The sequence below is a fragment of the Schistocerca cancellata genome, chromosome 11 (assembly GCF_023864275.1).
Source record: "Schistocerca cancellata isolate TAMUIC-IGC-003103 chromosome 11, iqSchCanc2.1, whole genome shotgun sequence".
Lineage (NCBI taxonomy): Eukaryota > Metazoa > Arthropoda > Insecta > Orthoptera > Acrididae > Schistocerca > Schistocerca cancellata.
The window spans coordinates 122564396-122587008 of NC_064636.1; the positions used below are offsets into that span (position 1 = coordinate 122564396).

Below are 22613 nucleotides of genomic sequence, written 5' to 3' on the forward strand. Positions count from 1 at the left end.
CGTCGCCGGACGCCGCCTGCTGGCGCTGCGGGCACGTGACGCAGTGACGAAAGTGCGTAAGTGGAGCAGCCACGGACGGCGGAGATACGGGCTGCACATGGCGAAATCCACCGAGATAAGCGACTTCGACAAATGGCAGATTCGACCTGTGAACGAGTATCTCTAAAACGGCGGTCGAATGTTCACGTGCTACTGTCGTGAGCATCTGCGGGAAGGGTTTCGACTGTGAAACTACTATTAGGCGCTGAATGGTTAGACGTCCACTATTCTTCACAGGACGTTGGGCTTGGAGGCTTCTCTGCTATGTGGAGCAGCACGGATGGTGATCTGTGGCACCTCTGCCGAAAGAGCACAGTGCTGGTGCACGCACGAGTGTTCCGGAGCACACCTCCCATCGTGCATTGCTCAACACGGAGCTCCGCAGCACACCACCCCCACATGTTAACATGTTGAGGCAAAGACATCGTCAGTTACGATTGCAGTGGGCACAGGACCATCGGGATACGACCGTCGATCAATGGAAAAGTGTCGGCTCTTCGGGTGAACCACATTTTTGCTACACTAGGTCGATGGTCGTCATCGAGGTGAACGGCGGCCTCAAACGTGCAGCGACCCACTGACACTGGCTGGTGGGAGCAGTATTATGGAGTGGGAGACATTCTCCTGCACTTGCGTGGCACCTGTGGTAGTAACCGGAGACACATTGGCAGTTGCATACTGCCTGCATCCCTTCATGGTTCAAATGGCTCTGAGCACTATGGGACTTCTGAGGTTATCAGTCCCCTAGAACTTAGAACCACTTAAACCTAACTAACCTAAGGACATCAAACACATCCATGCCCGAGGCAGGATTCGAACCTGCGACCGTAGCGGTCGCGCGGTTCCAGACTGTAGCGCCTAGAACTGCTCGGCCACTCCGGCCGGCCATCTCTTCATGCTCGGCGTCTTCTCCGACGGCGATGTCATCTTTCAGCAGTATAATGGTCCGTGTATCGGAGCGAGAACCGTGCTACAGTGGTTTGAGGAGCTATATACTGAACTCACGGTGATGTCTCGGCGACCAAATGCGTCTGATGTAAATCCTACGGTAGCCATCTGAGTCGCTATCTGGTGCCATCACTGCGTAAGCAAATCAGCGGCCCGTTATTTACGCGATTTACATGAGCTGTGCCAACAAACCGTCGGGGCCACGCGGGGTAGACGTGCGGTCTTAGACGCCTTCCCACGGTTCGCATGGCTGCCGGCGTCGGAGGATCGAGTCCTCCCTTGGGCATGTGTGTGTGTGTGTTGTCCTTAGCATAAATTAGTTTTAGATAGATTAAGTAGTGTGTAAGCCTACGGACCGATGACCTCAGCAGTTTGGTCCCATACAAACTTACCACAAATTTCAAAATTTCCAAAACGTCGGAACCCTGTTACTCGAAATCAGTGATGTATTTCGTTCAAAAGACGGACAAACAGGCTATGAAGCAGGCGGTCATAATATTTTGGCTCAGCAGTGTATATGAGCCGTCAGGGCTAACATCATCATTCAGTGCAGAGCACTCTTCACCCGCCCTTGCAAGGGACTTTTTGCGATGCGGTGAGCGAAAAGAGGGAAGAGGGCTAGGGGACGCAACTTTGGTGGTGTGCGGCGAATGATGGTTCAAATGGCTCTGAGCACCATGGGACTTAACATCTGAGGTCGTCAGTCCTAAACCTAACTTACCTAAGGACATCACACACATCCATGCCCGAGGCAGGATTCGAACCTGCGACCGTAGCAGCAGCTCGTTTCCGGACTGAAGGGCCTATAACAGCTCGTCCACCGCGGCTGGCTGTGCTGCGAAAAGTAATATGGATGGAGCAGGGGTAGCACACTTGTGTAGTCTGCGCAGTTGTGTCTAACTACTATGTCAAGGTAGCGTAGTTTATGCATCTTCCTGCTAAACGGAAGACCCGGCTTAGAGCCCCAGCGTTGGTAGAAATTTTCATTTTTGGCCTATGAATTTTTTCATTGGTCAAATGCGGCAGAGCTCAAGATTTCTTCTTTCTCAACATTGCCTCTTGAGAGCCACTGCTTGTATGGGTGCTCAGAAAGTAACTGTACGGTTACTATGTACACTATGTTGGGAATGACATCCACGAGTGACTATACAAGGCTGAACCCGCCTAATTTTATTGGGAATCCCTTTCCGTTCATCGGATTATGATATGCTTGTCATGTATGAAGTTATTTCAATATTTAAATCTCGAATCAAGCATGGGTGATTGCGGTACACTACATGCTATTCCCCGAAGAAAAAAGTCTGTTGGCATAAACTCCGAGGAGCGAGGCTGCCATAGGTTCTTTGAGATGAAAATTTCGCCAAAAACCTCTTCCATAAGACGCATAGTGTGTTGTAAGCTTTGTTAGCAGTAGCGTCATCTTGTTCAAACACTGAGTAGTTGGTTTCGTCTTCCCTCAGATGGGCTATACAATCCTGGATCATTAAACAACAACGTTTACTGTTCACGGTTTCGTGAAACAATACACGTCAGACGATGAGCCGTATGATATAGCTCACCAGGTCCCATTGTAAAACTGCATCTTCCACAAGAGTAGCGAAACCTTACTTAGCTTCCGAGAGCTAGTATTCAGTACGACTACAGCACTCTATTATCTGATGGCAACTGACAGTAGAAAGGATTCTAAGTGTCGTAGGTTTTAGTATTCGACACCTGTAGCAGGTGCCCCAGAATATCTGCCCCTACATTGCTGGACTCCTTTGGATCCAGTGGGTACTTCTCTCTGCTTCATTTTTTTCCCCAACCCGTCACAAACCTCTATCTTTTTAAAAGTTATTCCTTTTGCTCCTTCTCACAATGGAATTTACAGAATGCAGATTCCTCCCGGCTGCCCATGCAGTGACCACGCAAGGCGTCCCACATCTGTCCCGCGCTGCAGCTGCTTCCCAGTGTGTACCTGGCTGCATTCTGTCCCTTTTAGCGAAAAAAAGTTTTGCGAACCACTTGCTATTCTCGCCGTGCAGTTCTCGACTTCCCACAGCCAGCCAGCAGACCCAGCTTACACAGAAACGTTACACACGTCAGTCACAGCATAGACTTGCAATAACGAAGAACGTATTAGATTCCCAATCGCTGGCATTTGTTTCAGTTACATGTACACTTTCACTTATCGCTCGAAAATTGAATTGAATTTGTAGTCTAATTTGATGAATTGGTTATTAATTAGATTACAGAGCAGTTATGCGAGACACTGTTCCATAACACTGCCCCTAAATGTATTGGCCATATACATGCCATTTGGGTATACTGAGTGCATCCAAAATAGGACAGCGTACGCAAGTCTGGCCTTCTTGAATTTCTCGCGGTCGTAAGTAGGCTTCTTAAATTTCCCATCATTCTAAAATTTGGATAAGTGAGGTATTTCCATCATCTTGGATATTTCAGTAGTTGCCCTGTCTTGGATTTTTTAATTTCCTGCCTTGCCATCTTCGATTCCACTATCTTGGAATGCGATGTCATATACAAATAAGGGCAGCAAACTCTGTGACAGGTTTTGTCCCAGAGTGCTCATAGCATCTCTACTGAAGAATCTATCTTATTCTGAATGCAAGACTTTACTTTATTCGCAGTTAGTGTAAAGTGTACCTAATATATCTTTACATCATTAAATAGTTAATATCTTTAGTAATTATCCTTGGAATAATTGCATTTTTTTTAATTGTAGCTAGGGAAAATCTTCCTAACGTTCTTCAAAATATTATTTGTTAAATAAGGAACAACCTTTTCCCTTCCTAAGCCACTGACAGATGACAACTATACCTCACAAACACAGATAAAATTATTTGTGACTTATGGCTAAATATCATTATAAATGAAACATAAACTTGTTTCTGTGTATGTTGCTGCAGTCAGAACAGATGAAAATAGAACAGAATTTACAATTTTAGCCTATTACTTATATAAATGAAACTTAATTTAAGAGAGGGGTAAAAGGAAATTAAGTATGACCGTTAAGGTATCATCTTGCCTCACATATTTTTCTAAATCTCACAGACTTTTTAAATGATATCTTCCAATATTTAGGGTTACTTTGGATGAGTCTGAAGCTCTTATATGAATGAAATTCAAGATATGCCTTGTGACAGCTGAACTCAAAAGAAATAAAACTAAGACAGATTTCACTGTAATGTCCTATAAACTTCAAAGGCATTGAAAGTGAATAATTAGTTCTGACTGGCAAAACAGGGAAAGGAACACGCCAGAGTGCTATAGAAAGCTATTTTGATTGTTCACATAGGCACTGTGCTGAGTGTCTTTTATTGATATAATTTTGTTTTCATTTTATTTGTTGCCATGCAGATTCCTAGGACTGATAAAAATTACGCAATAACAACATCGTTAATTGAAATTTGTCTGAAATTAAGTTTTTAAACCATCAGTAGAAAGTTTTCTTTTTTGCTTCATGATTTAGATATGTGTCTATTGTGTACAAGCGACTGCCATTGCTGAAGAAACTTAGAACTATACTATTCTCCTGCACTTATCTCATTTACTTTTGTACATTTATATTTATTAAAAACAGACTCTGTTGACTTTATACATTTACACTACTTTTCTTTCTGCAGCTCTGGGATTCAAGCCACCTTTGGGAGGTATGTATCGTCCACATAACCAAACTTTTTGTTATTGTTGCGGATATGTTCTCAGTTGTGCAACAGTGTCTTTACAGCATTATTTATTATGTGAGATGTTATATCAAAATCCAGTTTCAATGAGCATGCCATGTAATCAACTGGCATCAAATGGTTCAAATGGCTCTGAGCACTATGGGACTTAACATCTGAGGTCATGAGTCCCCTAGGACTTGGAACTACTTAAACCTAACTAACCTAAGGATATCACACACATCCATACCCGAGGCAGGATTCGAATATGCGGCCGTAGCAGTCGCACGGTTCCGGACTGAAGCGCCTAGAACCGCTCAGCCACCGCGGCCAGCTCAACTGACTTCAAAAGCTTTTATGTATGTCTACTGAATCATTACTTCAGAATGTTTTGGTCCATCGTTTTGTCCTTCTACCTGAGGTCTCATTCCAGAACAGTACTCACCCAGTACGCTGGACATGATGATTGTACAAGAATTATGCTGTAATAAATAATACAAAAGAACTGTTAACATCATGACAATTGCTATTCTGATAAAATTCTCGTTACAAAATGGACAGAATTACCACACATTCTGAAAAGAAGCAAGAGGTTGGCAATTATTAAATTAAATCTTTAATGCTAGTTTTAGTGTTTCATTAGAAAATAGTCACTCTTGGGCTGAATGTTAGTTTGATACTCTTTGAAAGGAGATGAAAAGAGACATTTCCCCCTTCTGTGGGAGAGTTGTTGGATTCCTTGATAGAGTAATCCCCCACCCCACTGAGTCCCAGCATTGAACCAAGCAAGGTGGCGCAGTGGTCGGCACACTGGACTCGCATTCGGGAGGACGACGGTTCAATCCCGCGCCTGGCCATCCTGATTTAGGTTTGCCGTGATTTCCCTAAATCACTCCAGGCAAATCCCTGGATGGCTTCTTCGAAAGGGTACAGCCGACTTCCTTCCCTAATCCGATGAGACCGATGACCTCGCTGTCTGGTCTCATCCACCAAACAATCCATCCCAGCTATTGATATTACTTTCTACATAAGACGCAGTTGGGAATTCGCAGGCAACATTTTACGTAAGGCTTTTCTGTGACAGTTGCTAGTCTCTATTGAAACTTCAAGTTTCCGGTACACAGTCACAATATGTTTTACATTATTTCCACTCTGTGTGGGCCGCCCACTTAGAGGTGCCATGTCCCGAATTATACAGCCCCTCCCACTGGAGTTTCGAGTCCTCCCTCAGCCATGGGTATGTGTGTTGTTATTAACATAGTTTAAGTAGTGTGTAAGTCTAGGGACCTCACCAGTTTGGTCCCACAGGAATTCACACGCACACACACACACACACACACAAACACACACACACACATAGCGAGAGAGAGAGAGAGAGAGAGAGAGAGAGAGCGAGAGAGAGGGAGAAAGAGACACTATGATGTATTAAATCATGATTTGTAAAGCAGTCAACTAAAAGAGGAAAGGTACAATGAAAGATTTTAAATGGAGCAGCAGGAACTGCAGCCGACTAAAGGTTGGACTGGTAAGGGATGAGACACCGCTCTGAAACTCCTTCAACCTAACAGCTTAGAGTGTAATCTGGACAGTTCAACGAATTTCAGAAATGGCTGGAACTTTCTACGGAGAAAACGCCACCCACAAAGAGCAACGGTGACAAGCCACTCACCTTCCCATTCACGTCTGAGCTTCTGGCTCAACGGTGAGTTCACAGGTTCCAAGGGAATGATGCTTTCTCCAACTGCCACTCCCTACAGGCCTCCTTCACCTCTATATACCTGCTGGTTTCCAGCCCAGGTACCTGGCAGAACACCACCACCTATCCACAATGTGGCCGCAAGAGAAATGCAGTTCGTATATTTTACGAAACCTTTTCACCTACATGCTTATTTTGAAGAGCCTATAGAGCACTAAGGGTATTGGATCAGTTTAGAAACATGTTTCCCTTGGATCATCTCATACCATACAGGGCTTTCCAAATATCCTATAGCTCAGCATGACGGATTGTGAAAGCATCTGGTAGGCAGACTCTGAGGACACAATCAGAGATAACCATCGAGCACCCAAGGGATCCTCTCTGTCTAGATACATTTCAATAAACAATCTTAAAATTCATGTGTTCATGTAAGACGTTAGTAAATATACCTAAAAAATTACGACCTTTAAAATCAGTCAAATTAAGTAATGGCTTCTAAACATAATATGGTGGTGAATTACTGCACCTGTGTTGTAAGGTTTAGTATTCGCCACAACCACTTTTAAAATACAGCTCTTTGTTCGGTTCCCAAATGGTCCCACTGCTCACAGACGATTATCGAAAAGCCACTCTATGAGTGGGAGACAATCAGTATGGTATGCTGGCAATTAGATTTTACAAGACATTTTGTAAGCTTGTTGCACAGTGAGTAGCTTCTTTGTTTTATTTTTATTTACAACGTGATCCATTACAATATTTGTAATATCCCATGTATGTGTTGTGTGTGTGTTTGTTTTGTGTGATGATGACAGGGGAAAGGAGAGGGTGAAAGCCAGTGCTGGCACATGGCCTGCTCCACATGAATGACACAAAGGGGGCCACCAAGCTAAACATCCCCATCCAGCAGACAAACCACCATCAACACTGCTGCATGCCCCCACTTCGTGAGACACTGCAGAGAGCTTTGGTATTCAAACGAGAACACTGGCGTAGAGCCTGGTGACCAGGAGCTTTACGCCACCACCTGTCCTCCCCTCGCCACCCAAATACTGTCAGTAAAAACTTTTTTCCGCCGCCAGAATCCAAACTGCCTTACCACCAGGTCAAGCGCCACTGCACAGGATTGCATTAGCGACCTCAGCCATGGAGATGGGTTACGGCAAGCAGCTGCCATCAGATTAGAAGTGGTGCGTGGCAAGCTTCGGTGAAGAGGCTCTAAATGCACCTGTTTCCAGCCTAATGCCCACCCACTGGACCTCCAAATATGATGGTCTAGAAGGTCTGATCATCGGAGATCCATAATGAAGCTGGGACCAGACAAACTCTCTTTAAAACTGGGGCAGGTCTGCTCGATCTTCTTCCCTAACTCTGTGTGCTGCACGCTTTAAAATTTCAAGGGCTTTGATGGATCGAGAGCAAAAGTTCCTCAGATGTGGCAGGCACTTGAACGCCTGATGAAAATGGATGCCCATATACCTCACCGACGCCTTCATATTTAAAAAGATGTCCCTCAGTTTCAGTTCTGGAAGACGGAAAGGATGACGGGAACTGTTAACAAGCAACACCTGCAGTTTATTTTCTGACAATTACTTGAATCCAGGTCTGTGTGCCCATCTCTCTAGTCATCTGCAGTTGGTGCGTACTTGCTGCAATTGTGAAAGATGTATTGAAAACTGGAAAACTCTCCGCAACTAAAGCGCTCGAACAGTCCATTGAGGTATTGTTAGTTATAGCCATCAGAAACCACGTCACAGTTGAAACATCTCCTTGAGGGATATAGTTTTCTTCCATAAAAGTATTCGATAAAACTTTACTAACTAGATACACAATAACTTTTAGCGCAACGCAATCTGACTTTCAAAAATCCCTACAAAAGAGTGGCCCTGACTAACATTAACCTATACCTTTCACAAATCACTTACCTCACAAAAATCTTCGTTACTCGAACTACTGCAATACAGCGAGCGCCACTACTGCCAGCTAAATAAAAGATTCAAAGTACGGAAGGCACTAACTACTGATAGGCACAGTTAGCAAATGAAAGATTTTGATAGAGAACAAACAATGTATTTACCTTAATAGTGTTGAAAAATCATAATATACATAGCAGTTCATGATATCCAGTATTACAAATTTCAAAACTCCGCCATCTCTCTCCCCAAATCGACCACTGCTGGCGGCTCACCTCCAACTGCGCAATGCTATGTGCTGTTAACATCCAGCTGCCCAACACTACAATGGCAGACAACAATGCAAACTAGCCACCGACTGCACACAGCACAGCCAGTGATTTTCATACAGAACGCTACGTAACGTTGCCAATAAGAAAACATAACAGCCTACTTACATAGCGCCCATGCTCCCCACAAAAAATTTTACAAATGGTTTTGGGCAGTGGCCAATACAGATTTGAAAAAAATTTTCATAATTACAATAACGAAGAAATCAAATGCACACAAGTATTGATACAATGTTGGTCAAAAGCTAAAATTTTCTCACAGTCCATAAAGACAGTCCTGATCATTCATCACAGTGACATTGCAATGTTTTTCTCAAAGTCTGAGCAGTAAAAGAAAATGCACACGGAAGTAGTGGATTTCCATGCAATCTTGAAGAAGTAGTGTTGTCCTTCCAACGGAAAGACAGTGCTGACTCTTGACATGCACACAGGTATTGGTCCACAACAGAGCAAACCCACAGCAGAGTCAGTCGAAATTTTGAAGAGTATTGGTAGGTAGGTCATCACAGAGCAGACCCACTGTAGTCCTGGTAGAGATTACGGTATTGGTGGGCCACCAGAGGTGCAGACCCACTGCAGTCCTTGTAGAAATAATGGTACTGGTAAGTCAGCAAAGGTGTAGACCCACTGTAGTCCTTGCAGAAATGGCCAGCAGCCATCTGTTGTGACTGTGCAGGTGCACAATGACCATTGAAGAGTCTGCAGAAATGGCTAGCAGCCATCTGTTGTGACTGTGCAAGTGCACAATGACCATTGAAGAGTCTTGCGGATAATATAGCAAGTCCATAAACCACCACTTGTGCACTCACAAAGTTTTTGAAATTGTCCTTAGAACCAGCAATGCTGTTATGCAGTCCCTTGCTGAATTATTAACAACGTGCAAACACTAACAGTCCATACTTCTCACATATTGTCCATATACTATGACCAAGAGAAACATGTACAGTGAAATGTAACTTACAACTTACTTAATTTGATGCACTGGTGTCAATTACAATTTTATAACATAAGAATATAATAACAAAGGTACAAAATACATCATTAAAAACATAATAATACACATAACATTTGTAGTAATACAGGCTTTACAAAAGAATAGAAATAGACATATACATCAGTGTTACAGGAATTATGACATAAGTAGATACATAAAAGATCAGAATAACTTTTGAAACATCACCTTCACATATGAGCAACAAAACAGGATAAATAATGTCTAAACATCTTTTCAAAGTAAATAACATATTATCAGAAAAATTCTACAATGTAACTCTCATCAGATAAACACATAAGGACAGGAAGAACACAAATATACAAGAGTACACAAACACATAGCGGAATAACAGAAAGGGAAAGGGCAGGGTTTGTTTTCAGTGTAACATTTGGTCCTGCAGTCCAACCTAAAAACTTCACTCCATAGATCTTTCGTCTTATTTCAACATTTGTTTCCACAAAAAAAAATCCTATCCAAGTATGCTTTCTGTATTTATATGTTCACATATTTCTTACCTCATTATTTATTTCCAAGAAAATCGTACCTAAACCTGTTGTCCCTAAACCCTACTTTTTTGGTTCATATCCTCTTTCAAAATACATTTTTTTGGCCAAACCATTTTCTTACAGCGTCTCAATGTATTTCTTCCAATTCATCACAACTCGCTCTCTCATATAGCCTACCCCATCTTAAGCTAACTTAAATCTACTGAGCTCAGATGCTAAACTAAGGGACGAGGCAATGCACCAGCACAAAACAATTAATGCAAACAGCAATGACAAAAAATTCAAATTGGCAAAGTAAGCAACAATATTACAACTAGTATAAGGCAATGAGCAGCAAACAAGAAAAATAAATCAGTAGTAAACTGGCTTAGCAGAGTAACACAAATTCAAATTCAGTAACACTATGCCTGGCAAACTGCAGCAGCAAATGAAATAACTTATATCTAAACATGACATAGCTCAAGCAGAAAAAAATATTACCCTAAAGACAACAATGCAGACAAGGGAAATGTATATTAACATCTTAATGTCAATGTAATTAAAGTAATGCACCACAAGAAGTTATTCTACCAAAAAAAGTTACCAAGTAGTTGAAAAGAAAATTCCGTATGCAATTCCTGTGAAGGGAAATGTCTTTTTATGCTCCTTCGTCTTTTTGAATAGATCATAAAATTATTTAGTGGATCTGTAGGCATAAAATATTTATATTAGTACATCTATTAAATTTTATTTTAACCAATGCTGCAGTGCAGCTAGAAACTAGATATTAAACAAAATGAGTAAATAAATACATAAAGTAAGCCATATGGCATTTCTCTCAACTAGCAAGACAATAGCCATGAAATGTTTCTCATAGTTTCATTAGGAATTTTAGTAAATATCATAAATTAAGAGCTCCACAGTATAATCATATGTTTTCAAGTTTGAGCGTGTCGTATTTGCGATGCTTTCTACAAAGGAATGTCAATAGCGAGGATAATGGCCTCCCTTTTCTTTTTCTACCTGTGCCTCTGAAAAGGCACACACTAATGGCTTTTTCTCCAGGCGTCTGACACAGCTGGGTGCCCACGACGCATTACGTGCAGGTGGTCACTTTACTTTCTTACGGAAATATTTACGACAGCAGTTTCCGCTACAGTGACAGTCTCATATAAAAAATTTCACAGGTCGACAATTTGTGTTGCAAATGTGTAGATACAAAATCTTATGAATATAACACTGTCCAAAAAATTTTCGCCGGCATTGTGATACATTCACGCATTTACACACATTTCATAACTCTTAAAGTACGATTCTTGGTTTCCAGCATCCTTTTTCACAAGTCAGAGTCCCTAACCACTATTCATTACTCCTTACCTTATTACACATATAAATATTCATCGACACTTCTTCAATATTTCATCATAACAGATACGTAGCATAATCAAATTCCTCATATAGCATCAGCTTATTGACCATAAACATACCTCAGCAATATAATACGCATCGTCGTCGTAAAAATAACATCATAACACCTCAGTCAAATCTCAAAAACGTCGTAGCTTTCTGCAATAATTTCAAACCCAAAAAAATATTCTCTGCTCATTTCAATAGTTTCATCTACCTCAAACGTACCTTAAAAATCATGATCTCATACCAAATACATCATTCAAAGCTCTCATAGTATAACAATGGTTCTGAAAAAATATGAAGAGTTCACAAAGTACAGACAAAACACAATTTCGTAAGTGTGAAGTTATCCAACTGTGTAATTATGTAAGCATCTGTCACTGATGTAGTAAAAAAAATGTTTGTCTCTCTCAGTTAAATGATCAGATAGCTGTGTAATTTGTGTGTTAGAGGAATATGGTACTGATGTGTAAAGTTGTATAAGCAAATACTATATTAGCTAGGGCTCCTTGTGCTTGCCACACACATGGTACACAAAGTAAGCGTGTACCCCCCTGAGGATTAATGTAATTATACCCTCAGGTGTTACAGATTACAGCAATGGAATGAAATGTATCACGGAAAACCCTTGTATCATTGTACTTCAAATATCTAAAAAAAAAAAAAATGTTTTAAGTGCAAAATTAATCACTCAAATACGTGTACTGTAGCGCTAAACTGTACGTCATGTTGTAAGATAATCTCTGTGGAAGTCTCGTAGTTATCGTCCTTCAAAAGCTAAGTTCTGCAGAAGTCAATGTACTTACCTCATGATAAACAAAAGTGAAATGCTTTGCGTATAAAAATCGTAGTTATTACGCTTATTGTTGTGATGAAGAAAGTACGGTTCTGTAACGTATTGTTGTGCTACGGAAAAGGCTGTCTCATTGTAGCTGTACCACAAAAGTTACTACTAAAACATGTTTTACTTTCCACAATAAAACAGAAAACTGGGCAGATATAAAACAGAAACACTGCAAAAGCAACATTGTAAATTGTCACTAATTAGTAGCGTCGTGATAAAATTGTGTAGCTGTCACATAAACTAACCACTGTGTCGTCTGGTATCTCACAGAAAGTACTTTAAATCCAGAATTTATTTTCAAGTAAACCAAAATGTTGCATTAAAATCTCATTAGCAGTACCAGTATATGTTCCAAGTATATAAGCCTTATAGTTGTTATGTAATCGTGCAACTAACAAGCAAGAATGTACATACACAGTAACACTGTGACGTCTGTTCACTATAACAATGCATTCGTAATTTCTGTTTAAATAAGTTCTCTTGTTTCTTGATTGGATATTTAACTTCAAACATTGTTGCTTGGTAACAGTTTCTAAGTCTGACAATGCATACAAGAAATGTGAAGGGAAAGGATTTATGGCAAAGACAAAGTTAAAAAGCAGATCATCTTTCAATAAACGGTTTTACATGTGAAATGTGGTGTAAACCTTTACTCTTCCTAGTACGTAGTGTTTCAGCTTCAGTGGAATTATCATGTGGTATACGGTACATCGGTAAAGAATGCTAAAATTTTTCTCAATGTTAGCGTCTATGTAATTTTTCTCGGAGCCAGCCAGCGCACATGTCTGCTTGCGGTGAGAGTCATTGTCTGTCTCTTCGTTGCCGCGCGTCGTTACTGGGATTTGGAGGTCTAACATCTACAAGTTCACCTTGTCGAGAGGGCTCTGCCCTATTTGAAACCCGCCAGTTCTGATTAAATTCTGGTCTGTTGTTACGATTATATCATCTGTCGTCATATCGGTAGATTCCATAGTTTCTTTCTTGTCGGTCACGTGGTGGAGAATTTCTCCCTGAATCGTAACTGCACGCTGGACCGTTGCATCTAAAGTTATTCTGTCTCCCTTGATAATAATTGTTTTTGTTCCCATATTGTCTGTTTCTATGGTAATCTCTGTCATATTCATTACTACTGTAATGCGATGTATCTCTGTAACTATTATTACTCTGCCAGTGGTTGTCATATGGGTGGTGTCTGTTTTGGTCACGATTTGCGTTGTAAGAATAGACTTGTTGTGCCCAGTTATTGTTTCTGTCGTCACGGAATTGTGACGGATGTGACCTGTAGTGATTGTTTTCCTGTTTTCGCGTTCTGCGATTGTCAGTGTCAATTTCCAGTTCTTGTAACAGTCCCTGAAAAGCTTCATTGTCGTCTTTGCAACGTCCTGCCAAAATAATATGTCATAAATGTTCAGATAATTTGATTAAGCAAATGCGGATGAGTTCTGAATGGCTGTATGGATTTGAAAGATATTGATTCTTATGCAACATGTCTTCAAAATGTTTCACAAGACTGGAAAATTCAGATTGTTCGAAACGTTTCATCATTATGATGCTATGTTTTACTCGGTCTTGTGTAGCTTGAGACCAATACGCTGAGAGGAAGGCATGATAAAATTCTCCTTCACTGTGACAATCGTGAATGACCGATCGCATTCTTACAGCTGGTTCATTCTCCAAGTAGCCACACATAAATTCTAATCTGTGCTCTAATGACCAGTTGGGAGGAAAACAATGAGAGAATTGATGGAGCCATGCTTGTGGATGAATGTCGTTGCCAGAATTCTTAAATGTTTTGAATTTACGTGTAGTAATGAACAGCTTATAGTCAAAATCATAATGACGGCGAGTCACATGTCGGTCATTGTCACGTAGTTTCGGCGGTTCCATCTCAAAATTCGGTGTGCCTTGCCAATTTCTTTCATAATTTCCAAAGTGTCTTGTGTTATTATTTTGTGGTTGTTCCATATTTCTAAGTCCCTCTTCCCTTGTTGGAGCGCGAGTGTCCTCTGAAATATGTAATTTTTGTATTACTTGTGTCAGCTGATCTTGTATTTCCTGGATTTCTCTTTGGTGTTGCGTATTAATTTGATTCTGATTTTGTTTGAATTTCCTAATTTGTTCGCACTCTTCTGTGTCATTAAAGACTACCGGTTTTGTGTCATTCAGATAATCATCTACCTTCATAGATAAATTATTTAGCTGATTCAAAAGTTCAACTACTTTCTCTGATAATGAACTAATTTCCTCCATGTGTCTTTCTACTGCGTCCTTTAAGTTTTCCAGAGTTTCTGCAAGTTGCGTAACCGAATCGGTAGATGCAACTGAGTCATTTTTAGCTTGCAAGGTCTCATGATTTTCATGAACAACAATTTGCAGTTCTTTTATGGCTGCTTCGTGATTCTGTAACGCATTTTCATGCCGCGAAAAAATAGGTTGAAAATGCTCACAAATTTGTGTTCTTACGTCGTTACAGACTTTTTGACATTTCGATTCCATTTTATGTAACTCAGTCGTTAAATATTCACGTGTTTGTTCAAGTGTGGTGTGAAGATTTTGTTCCATTGCGTCTAACTGTTGCTGTGTTTGTCTCTGGTGTTGTTCCACTGTGTCTAACTTTTGAAGATTTTGTTCCATTGTGTCTAACTTTTGAAGCTTTTGCTGTGTTTGTCTCTAGTGTTGTTCCATTGTGTCTAACTTTTGAAGCTTTTGCTGTGTTTGTCTCTAATTTTGTTCCATTTGTTGCATTAGCTGTAATAACAATGCATTAATGTCTGGAATCTGTTCCTCTACGCTTTTTGGCAGTGCATTTGCACCGGCAACATTCACATTTTGACAAGCAGAAAATGTGTCTTGACTTATTTGAGAAAACGGTGAGGACGCGAAACCTGAATTTACAGAATTTTCAAAATTGTGTCCTGTCATTCCCGATTCCTGAGGCGAGCTGTTGCCGACCGATCGATCGATAATGCTTCCCTGTTCACTAATTGTTTCACTGCCTACGCCATTGTTTGCCGCCCACTCCATTTCCCTATGCACAGTTACCAAATTACTATGTTGAAAATTAGTTAATTGATTACACGGTGGCGCTAACACACTGCTTTCATCTTCACTGTCATTTCTCAGTTTACTTTGGAGCCTAGTATTACGTTTTTCACACGCCATTATTGTCACAATATTTCACACAATAACACAGAAAAACACAATTTGAAGAGCAAAAAGAAGAGAACACATTAACATAGCACTGAAAATAATATCTACTTAATTGCAGCTGCGAAATACTTGGTGCAAATCTACATGCGTCCCACACCTGTTTTACTGTACAACAATGAAAGACTGCAACTACAAAGGAAATTCTCCCTATAATTACGCGCTAGCGATAAACAATAGCTACACTAATTACACAAACTACAAGAAAAAATCAGAAGATTCCAGTGAGGTATCCTGGCAGGGTCGCCATATGAAACGTCCCCTTTTGAAAATTTATATACGTGACTGGGCTTAAACTGACACACAATATTTTTAGCGCAACGCAATCTGACTTTCAAAAATCCCTACAAAAGAGTGGCCCTGACTAACATTAACCTATACCTTTCACAAATCACTTACCTCACAAAAATCTTCGTTACTCGAACTACTGCAACACAGCGAGCGCCACTACTGCCAGCTAAATAAAAGATTCAAAGTACGGAAGGCACTAACTACCGATAGGCATAGTTAGCAAATGAAAGATTTTGATCGAGAACAAACAATGTATTTACCTTAATAGTGTTGAAAAATCATAATATACATAGCAGTTCATGATATCCAGTATTACAAATTTCAAAACTCCGCCATCTCTTTCCCCACATCCACCACTGCTGGCGGCTCACCTCCAACTGCGCAACGCTATGTGCTGTTAACATCCAGCTGCCCAACACTACAATGGCAGACAACAATGCAAACTAGCGACCGACTGCACACAGCACAGCCAGTGATTTTCATACAGAGCGCTACGTAACGTTGCCAATAAGAAAACATAAACAGCCACAGCTTACTTACAACCTAAGGACACCACACACATTCATGCCCGTGACAGGATTCGGACTTGCGATCATAGCGGTCGCGCGGTTCCAGACTGTAGCGCCTAGAACCGCTCGGCGACTCCGGCCGATAATATTCGTTCCATTACAGAAAGCTTTTTCTCAGTTATTCTACTCGTACCTACACTGATCAGCCAGAACATAATGGCCTACTATCGATATAAATCCATCCAGGCGATAGCGGCGTCAGCCGGCGAGAAATGCCTTGTGATCAGACACACGTACGGTGCATGTGGTATCAGTGAGTGTGCTGTCTGTGTGTAGAATTGTGAAGGCGCGCGCTCTGTCTGAGTTTGACCGAGGGCAGACTGCGATGGCGTGGAGGTTAGGTACGAGCATTTCAAAAACCGCAAGGAGAGCTGTGGAGAATGTCTTCAACGCCAAGGACAAACCACATCCAGACGTCGTAGGGTTAGGTGGCCACCTCCCATTACAGATGTCGGATGTAGTAGGCTGGGCGGACTGGCAAAACAGGACAGGCTGCCAACTGTGGCGGAACTAGCACGAGACTTTAATGCTGGGCAGGGCACAAGTGTGTCCGAACTCGCAGTGCACCGAACACTCCCAACGATGGGCCTTCGCAGCCGACGGCCCATGCTTGTGCTAATATGAACAGCACGACACTGACGACTTCGCCTGGAATGTTCAGCACTGGGCAGTGCAACAGCGGCAGAGCCTTGCATGGCTGTATGAATTCTGATACCTTCTTCATCCCAATAGCAGGGCGCGAATCTGTCGCTTTCCAGCGGAACAGCCCCTTGAACCCCCGCAATACCTGACGTCTGTCATTCTACATGCTTCCCTGGGTTTGTTGGACGTAATTCAACCTCCCTCTGTGGTTCATTTCTCCTGTAATTACCTGACGTATTTGGCTGTAGTTGCGTTATTGCACCACCTCCACATCTACTTTCTCTCCATTGACCTGGCGATCGCTGATTAAAATCAGTCTGTCGGTTTTCCCGAAGTCCCCAATTTCCATTCCTATTCTCGTCCACATATGTCCTGTTCCAATAATTATTATTATTATTATTAAAACCATACCCATGACGTTGTGGTCCCGTATTTCCACTACTCCTACTTATTTAAGTATTTCCATTTCGTCTGGAACTCAATCCCATTACCAATCTACCCTTGTTACCATTACTAGTCTCTTTATTGCTTGTCCTTTAAAACTTATTCTGTCCTGACTCACGACGTCTTGCAGCGTCATTTCCATACATGAACTCAACCTCTCGCAAAACACCTTCAAAGGTTTCAAAATTATCGCCCTCACGTCCTATCAGTGCTTGTTGACATTTAATTGGTAATTTAGTTTTGCATATCTGTATCAATTCTCCATCGCTATATGGGCTGTCTAAACATTGATTTCTTTTCGTCATATTCTCAAAGAGTTAGACCGCAGTTCTCTCTTGCGAGTTTTCAAATGAGACGTTTTGCAATACGCCGTACTTTATTCTCTTTTGCGCCACAGGTGACCAACATCTAGCTATAAAGGCTGCTCGAAACGAATTATACGAATTGCAAGTTTCCACTGTTTTCTGCATGGTTTCGGCTACACTTCCTTCGATGCATGCACAAATGAAATCTAATTTATGTTTCACAGGCCAATGTGCTGGTGTTCCTACTTTGAACTGACCAATAAATGTGCGAGGATGTAGACTATTTGTATCTTCCTTAGAGTGCAGGTTATTGCGCGCTGTAAGAAAGTGGTTACCATCAAAATTTCTTGCTTCGCTCTGTGACATCATACCTTCTGTGTTTTGAGAACTCGAATTCTGTTCTATGTTTGCATCAAATTTACGCAAACATTCTGTGACAATTGTGCCGCAGAATCACTTGCAGGTTTCATTGCGCAATACGCGTGCATAACACCCACTACTGGCTCAGTATCTTGTCTTGTAAGCAATTCTGGCTCGTGAGACACTGTACTGTAACCCATTGGTATTCATCCTACATGTTGTGGTGTTGCGTAATGTGTCGCTATTGCTTCGTCTGCGTATGTCACGCTTTGTGCTTGATGTACGTAACCTTGCTGCAACCCTCATTCTCAACTGACCTGCTATTCTCTCTTGAGCAAGTGGTCGCAAACCACATTGATCCCTACTGTTACCGTATTCTTCTGAGTTATGTTGTTTTGGACTAATTTCCCGATTTCTGTTTGCGTTTTTGGACTGACATTGACATATGCCTTTCCGTCTCACTTCACCTGTACATTCGCATTCTCGTTCTGTCGTATTATCGGCGGCTGTTGAATTTGCCTTCTTCACAGTATTATCTATCAACATTAAGGAAGATTCTGTCGTCGTTTTCGACTCCCCACTAACGCTTTCCGCGTCTCCTCGACTTTCTTTTGAATGCAAAACTTCCTTTCTGAGTCGTTGAAATTGATGTACGTTTTTCTCTTGTTTCTTTAAAATACGAGCATCGAATTTCCTAAATGCAGCTTTCGCTGTTGTTTTGTGGGACATCGTTTTAGCAATGATATGAGCCGCTTTCGTCGACGCTCTGATGGCAAAGTTTAACTTTTTTGACACTTTGTTGTGTATCTTCATGTAACATATTCATGTCTACTGGGACAGTGCCAATGTCTGTTCTCATTTGTGTTTGCCCTGTAACAAGTGTTTGAAGCGTAATTTGAGCTTCTTGAGCTTCAGTTCGGATACGGTCTAACTGACCTTGAATATTATCACTGGTTTTTTCTATTTATTTGTTAGTTTCTCTCAGCCTCAGTGCTTTGCGCCCTTCTAACTCTTTTTGCCTTGAGTTATGCCCCCTTCTAAACGCCCTGTTAATTCTTTTTGTCCTTGGGTTATGCGCCCTTCTAAACGATTTTCGGATTCTTTAGATTATTGTAACAAACGATTGTCTGATTCCTGAGATTGTTGTAATAACCGCTGCAACATACCATATATGTTGGCGTTTTCCACTCCTGCATCATTTTCGCCCGTTGCCATTTGATGTAACCATTCCCTCTTTCGTTTTTCGTGAACCGTTTCCTTCTCTTCTGAACACAGTGTAGGTGCACTAACACTCGTTCTTCCATGTGGTTGCAAACCTTTCAGATTCAATATGTTCACGTTCGGATCTACAAAGTGTAAATTACTGTCAATGGATTCTACATTTGAATAATGTGTAATGCTGTCCTCTTGTCCATTTCTTTGACCATATTGAACACCATGTGTTACATTTTCGGTCTCATTCGGTATTACTGCGTCCTCTGTTTCGTGTTGTTCACGCTGATCTGGCTGTTGCGTGTCCAACTCGATCCTATCAAGATCTGCCATGACTTCTCTCTACCTTGACCTACTGTTTTCTGTCATTTTTGATCGTTCCTCTTAGCGTTGCTGTTGGTGAGTTTTTCGAACCTGACCACGCGTTAACATCAGATTATACGACTTGACTCTACCCCAAAATATGATTCACACAGTCCTATATTCAATACGTTCCCACGTCTTTCCTTTAGCCTTTTTTGTTACTGGTTTTGAGACAGAACTCAACACAACCGAATACAACAATGTATTGCTCCAGCAATTAAAACATACACAAATACACATCTATCTACACTTATTTACTTAACTTTTTTACTACTACACAGTTGAGTCACATTTAAATGAAAACTATTTTTCTCCATTTTGTTTACCCTCGATAAACTATCAGAATGCTGTTAATTCAAAATCCTGCATTTTATATCTCAGCCGAATGCTGTTTATTCAGTATCCTGGCGGAGTAAGCCATTTGTAGGGTGGCTGAAATCTCTTACAGTTTTATGCAAGTGGATAACGTATTTTACACGCCAATGGATAATGTGTCTTGCGACGTGGAGGTAAAATAATAAAGAAGTGCGGTTTCAGCGTTTTCCCACGAAATGCTGCATATACAAATGTTGGTTAAAAATGTTATTGCAAATTTTGGCTCTCACGTAAGTCTCAGGGGATGATTTCCACACTTGGTGCATTAGTACACTTCCACACCCGCGCATTTGTTATAGATTTTGAATTAATTATTCACTCAGATATAAGTACAGTTTATGCTAGGGAACGAGAATTAGGCGACTATTATACAAAAATAAGTTTTTCACGGCACAGTTCAATCACTACGTATTGGCGTTGTCCTTTTCTTTCACACAATGAAATTAGCACTGGTGAGACGGTTTACAGCTATTCTTTAATAATAATTTGACTCCGAGCCCCCAATAGCAGTAATGTGGGCTGCTGCAATCGCAGGTTATTGAATCAATTCGAACAGAACCACAAGTCCCACTGTCGTCTTTGTTCTAACAGTTTTGGCGCGAAATCACAGTTCGCCACATGTTCACTTACGACGTGTGCACCTCGTAAATCGCACTCACACAAATAATCGTAGCACTTCAAGTTCACCAAATATATGCCTGACCACTTGCACTATTAAACAATACTCTTTGTCGAAAAAAATCTGCGCGAAAAAGGATTCTCAAACGACCACATGGGCGACCCTCAAGTGGGGCTTGCTCGCCACCCACCCTCCAAAACGACTGACCAACTATAACACCTACAGCGCCTATCGGTGTTGAAAAAACAAAAATATCTCCCAAATTAGCTCCCATGTCCTTAAAATATCAATTCACAAAATGACCCAAGTCCCTTCACAAGTAGTAGTTACGAAAAACAAATAAAAAACAAATAGAGGGAAATATCTAGTATAGAAAGCAAAAGAAAAGAAAAGGAAAATTAAATTATAAATTTCAGAAACATGGGAAGGGGGAGAAACAGTAGAAAATATTAAAATATTAGTTATTCCAATACGTAAGAAAATCAATATTATAGTCATAGAACGTAGGCCTGGGACACCAAAGACAGTATTTATTAACGTATAAATAGCCATACGTTGTAATTACGATACTCCAGTCGCTAGTCTGTTATAGTTCGGAAGATATTTAGGACGTACAGCTTTAGAGAACAACAATTGGGACTTTATTGAACGGGGATCAAAATGGTTCAAATGGCTCGGAGCACTATGGGACTTAACATCTTAGGTCATCAGTCCCCTAGAACTTAGGACTAATTAAACCTAACTAACCTAAGGACATCACACACATCCATGCCCGAGGCAGGATTCGAACCTGCGACCGTAGCAGTCGCGCGGTTCCGGACTGAGCGCCTAGAACCGCGAGACCACCTCGGCCGGCAAAACGGGGATCAAGAATAGATCGTGACGAGATTGTTTTTGAGGATTGTCAATTCAAGACTTTAATTTGGACTTTTATCAGATTAGATAAACGGGAAGGTGAATAGTAATTTCTTTGGCTTTAATGTCAATTCGTGTGAATATTTAATCGCTTTACTGAATGGAAAATTATAACCGGATTCGGACTTTGAGCTGTGATGATGGGAAACTTTAACTTCACGCGACTAGTGATCATAGTTAATGACAGTTTGCGGATATTAAATAGATTTACCGAAAATGACAGGATATTATCTAACATCTCTGATGCTAGTGGGAATCCTACTTAGACATCTAATTAAAGAACTTGTTTGAATGAGATCGTATGAGTTAACCTATTTATTAATAATTCTTGTCAATAAACTGACTTTGTTAATTTGAAACATAATAAAAGTCATGAAGATTAATTTAAGTTAGATTAACAAACGTGAAGGTTACGTGATCTACGCCAAGAACAAACTAGCGATTCATAACTAAAACAATTGAACGAAATGTTAAAGTATCGTCGTCTGTAAACATTGGTAGTACAGCTACTAAAGATTTTTTCTCTCAGAGTTGGGAAGACTATACGTGTAGTGACCCACGTTTAACATTGGGTTTTAAAAGTGGTGAAATTGATACTTAGCTAGGACAATATTAAATAAAAGTAAAACCCTTCAATGACAGTCAATGTGTAAAAAACGAAAAAGCGAAAACAGAAAAAGGGCGGCTACACAACGACTGAACTCTGGCCAAGATTATATTAGCTCGGACGTCAACACCCCTGGTAATGCAAGTACCAATATCACCAGTCAAGGTTAGAAATTTTGATACATACGTCCCTCGACAGAAATAAGAACACCTTCGGAACCGCGCTAAAAAGCACGTCTAATCTACTATGTTACATTAATTTCTAGGATTATTCTATCGCCCGTAAATCAAGTTTCAGTTTTTGCAAACTTTCGCCACTTGGCGCAAATTTGTGTGTTGACATCTGTGCTGCAAAGTTTTAACATAGGACTGCGTATGGCACCGT

General features: G+C 40.9%; 1 protein-coding gene across 4 annotated transcripts in view; it reads left to right on the forward strand.

Annotated features, from left to right (window-relative positions):
- LOC126108575 (uncharacterized) overlaps positions 1-22613 on the forward strand; it is a 105915-nt gene that overhangs the window by 77612 nt on the left and 5690 nt on the right. For 3 of the 4 annotated variants that reach the window (XM_049913866.1, XM_049913863.1, XM_049913865.1), the window contains one exon: positions 4614-4640. The exons of the other annotated variant lie outside the window; for it this stretch is intronic. In XM_049913866.1, the coding sequence (XP_049769823.1) occupies positions 4614-4640 (27 nt within the window). The remainder of the gene's footprint in view (positions 1-4613; positions 4641-22613) is intronic. 4 annotated transcript variants of the gene reach the window in all.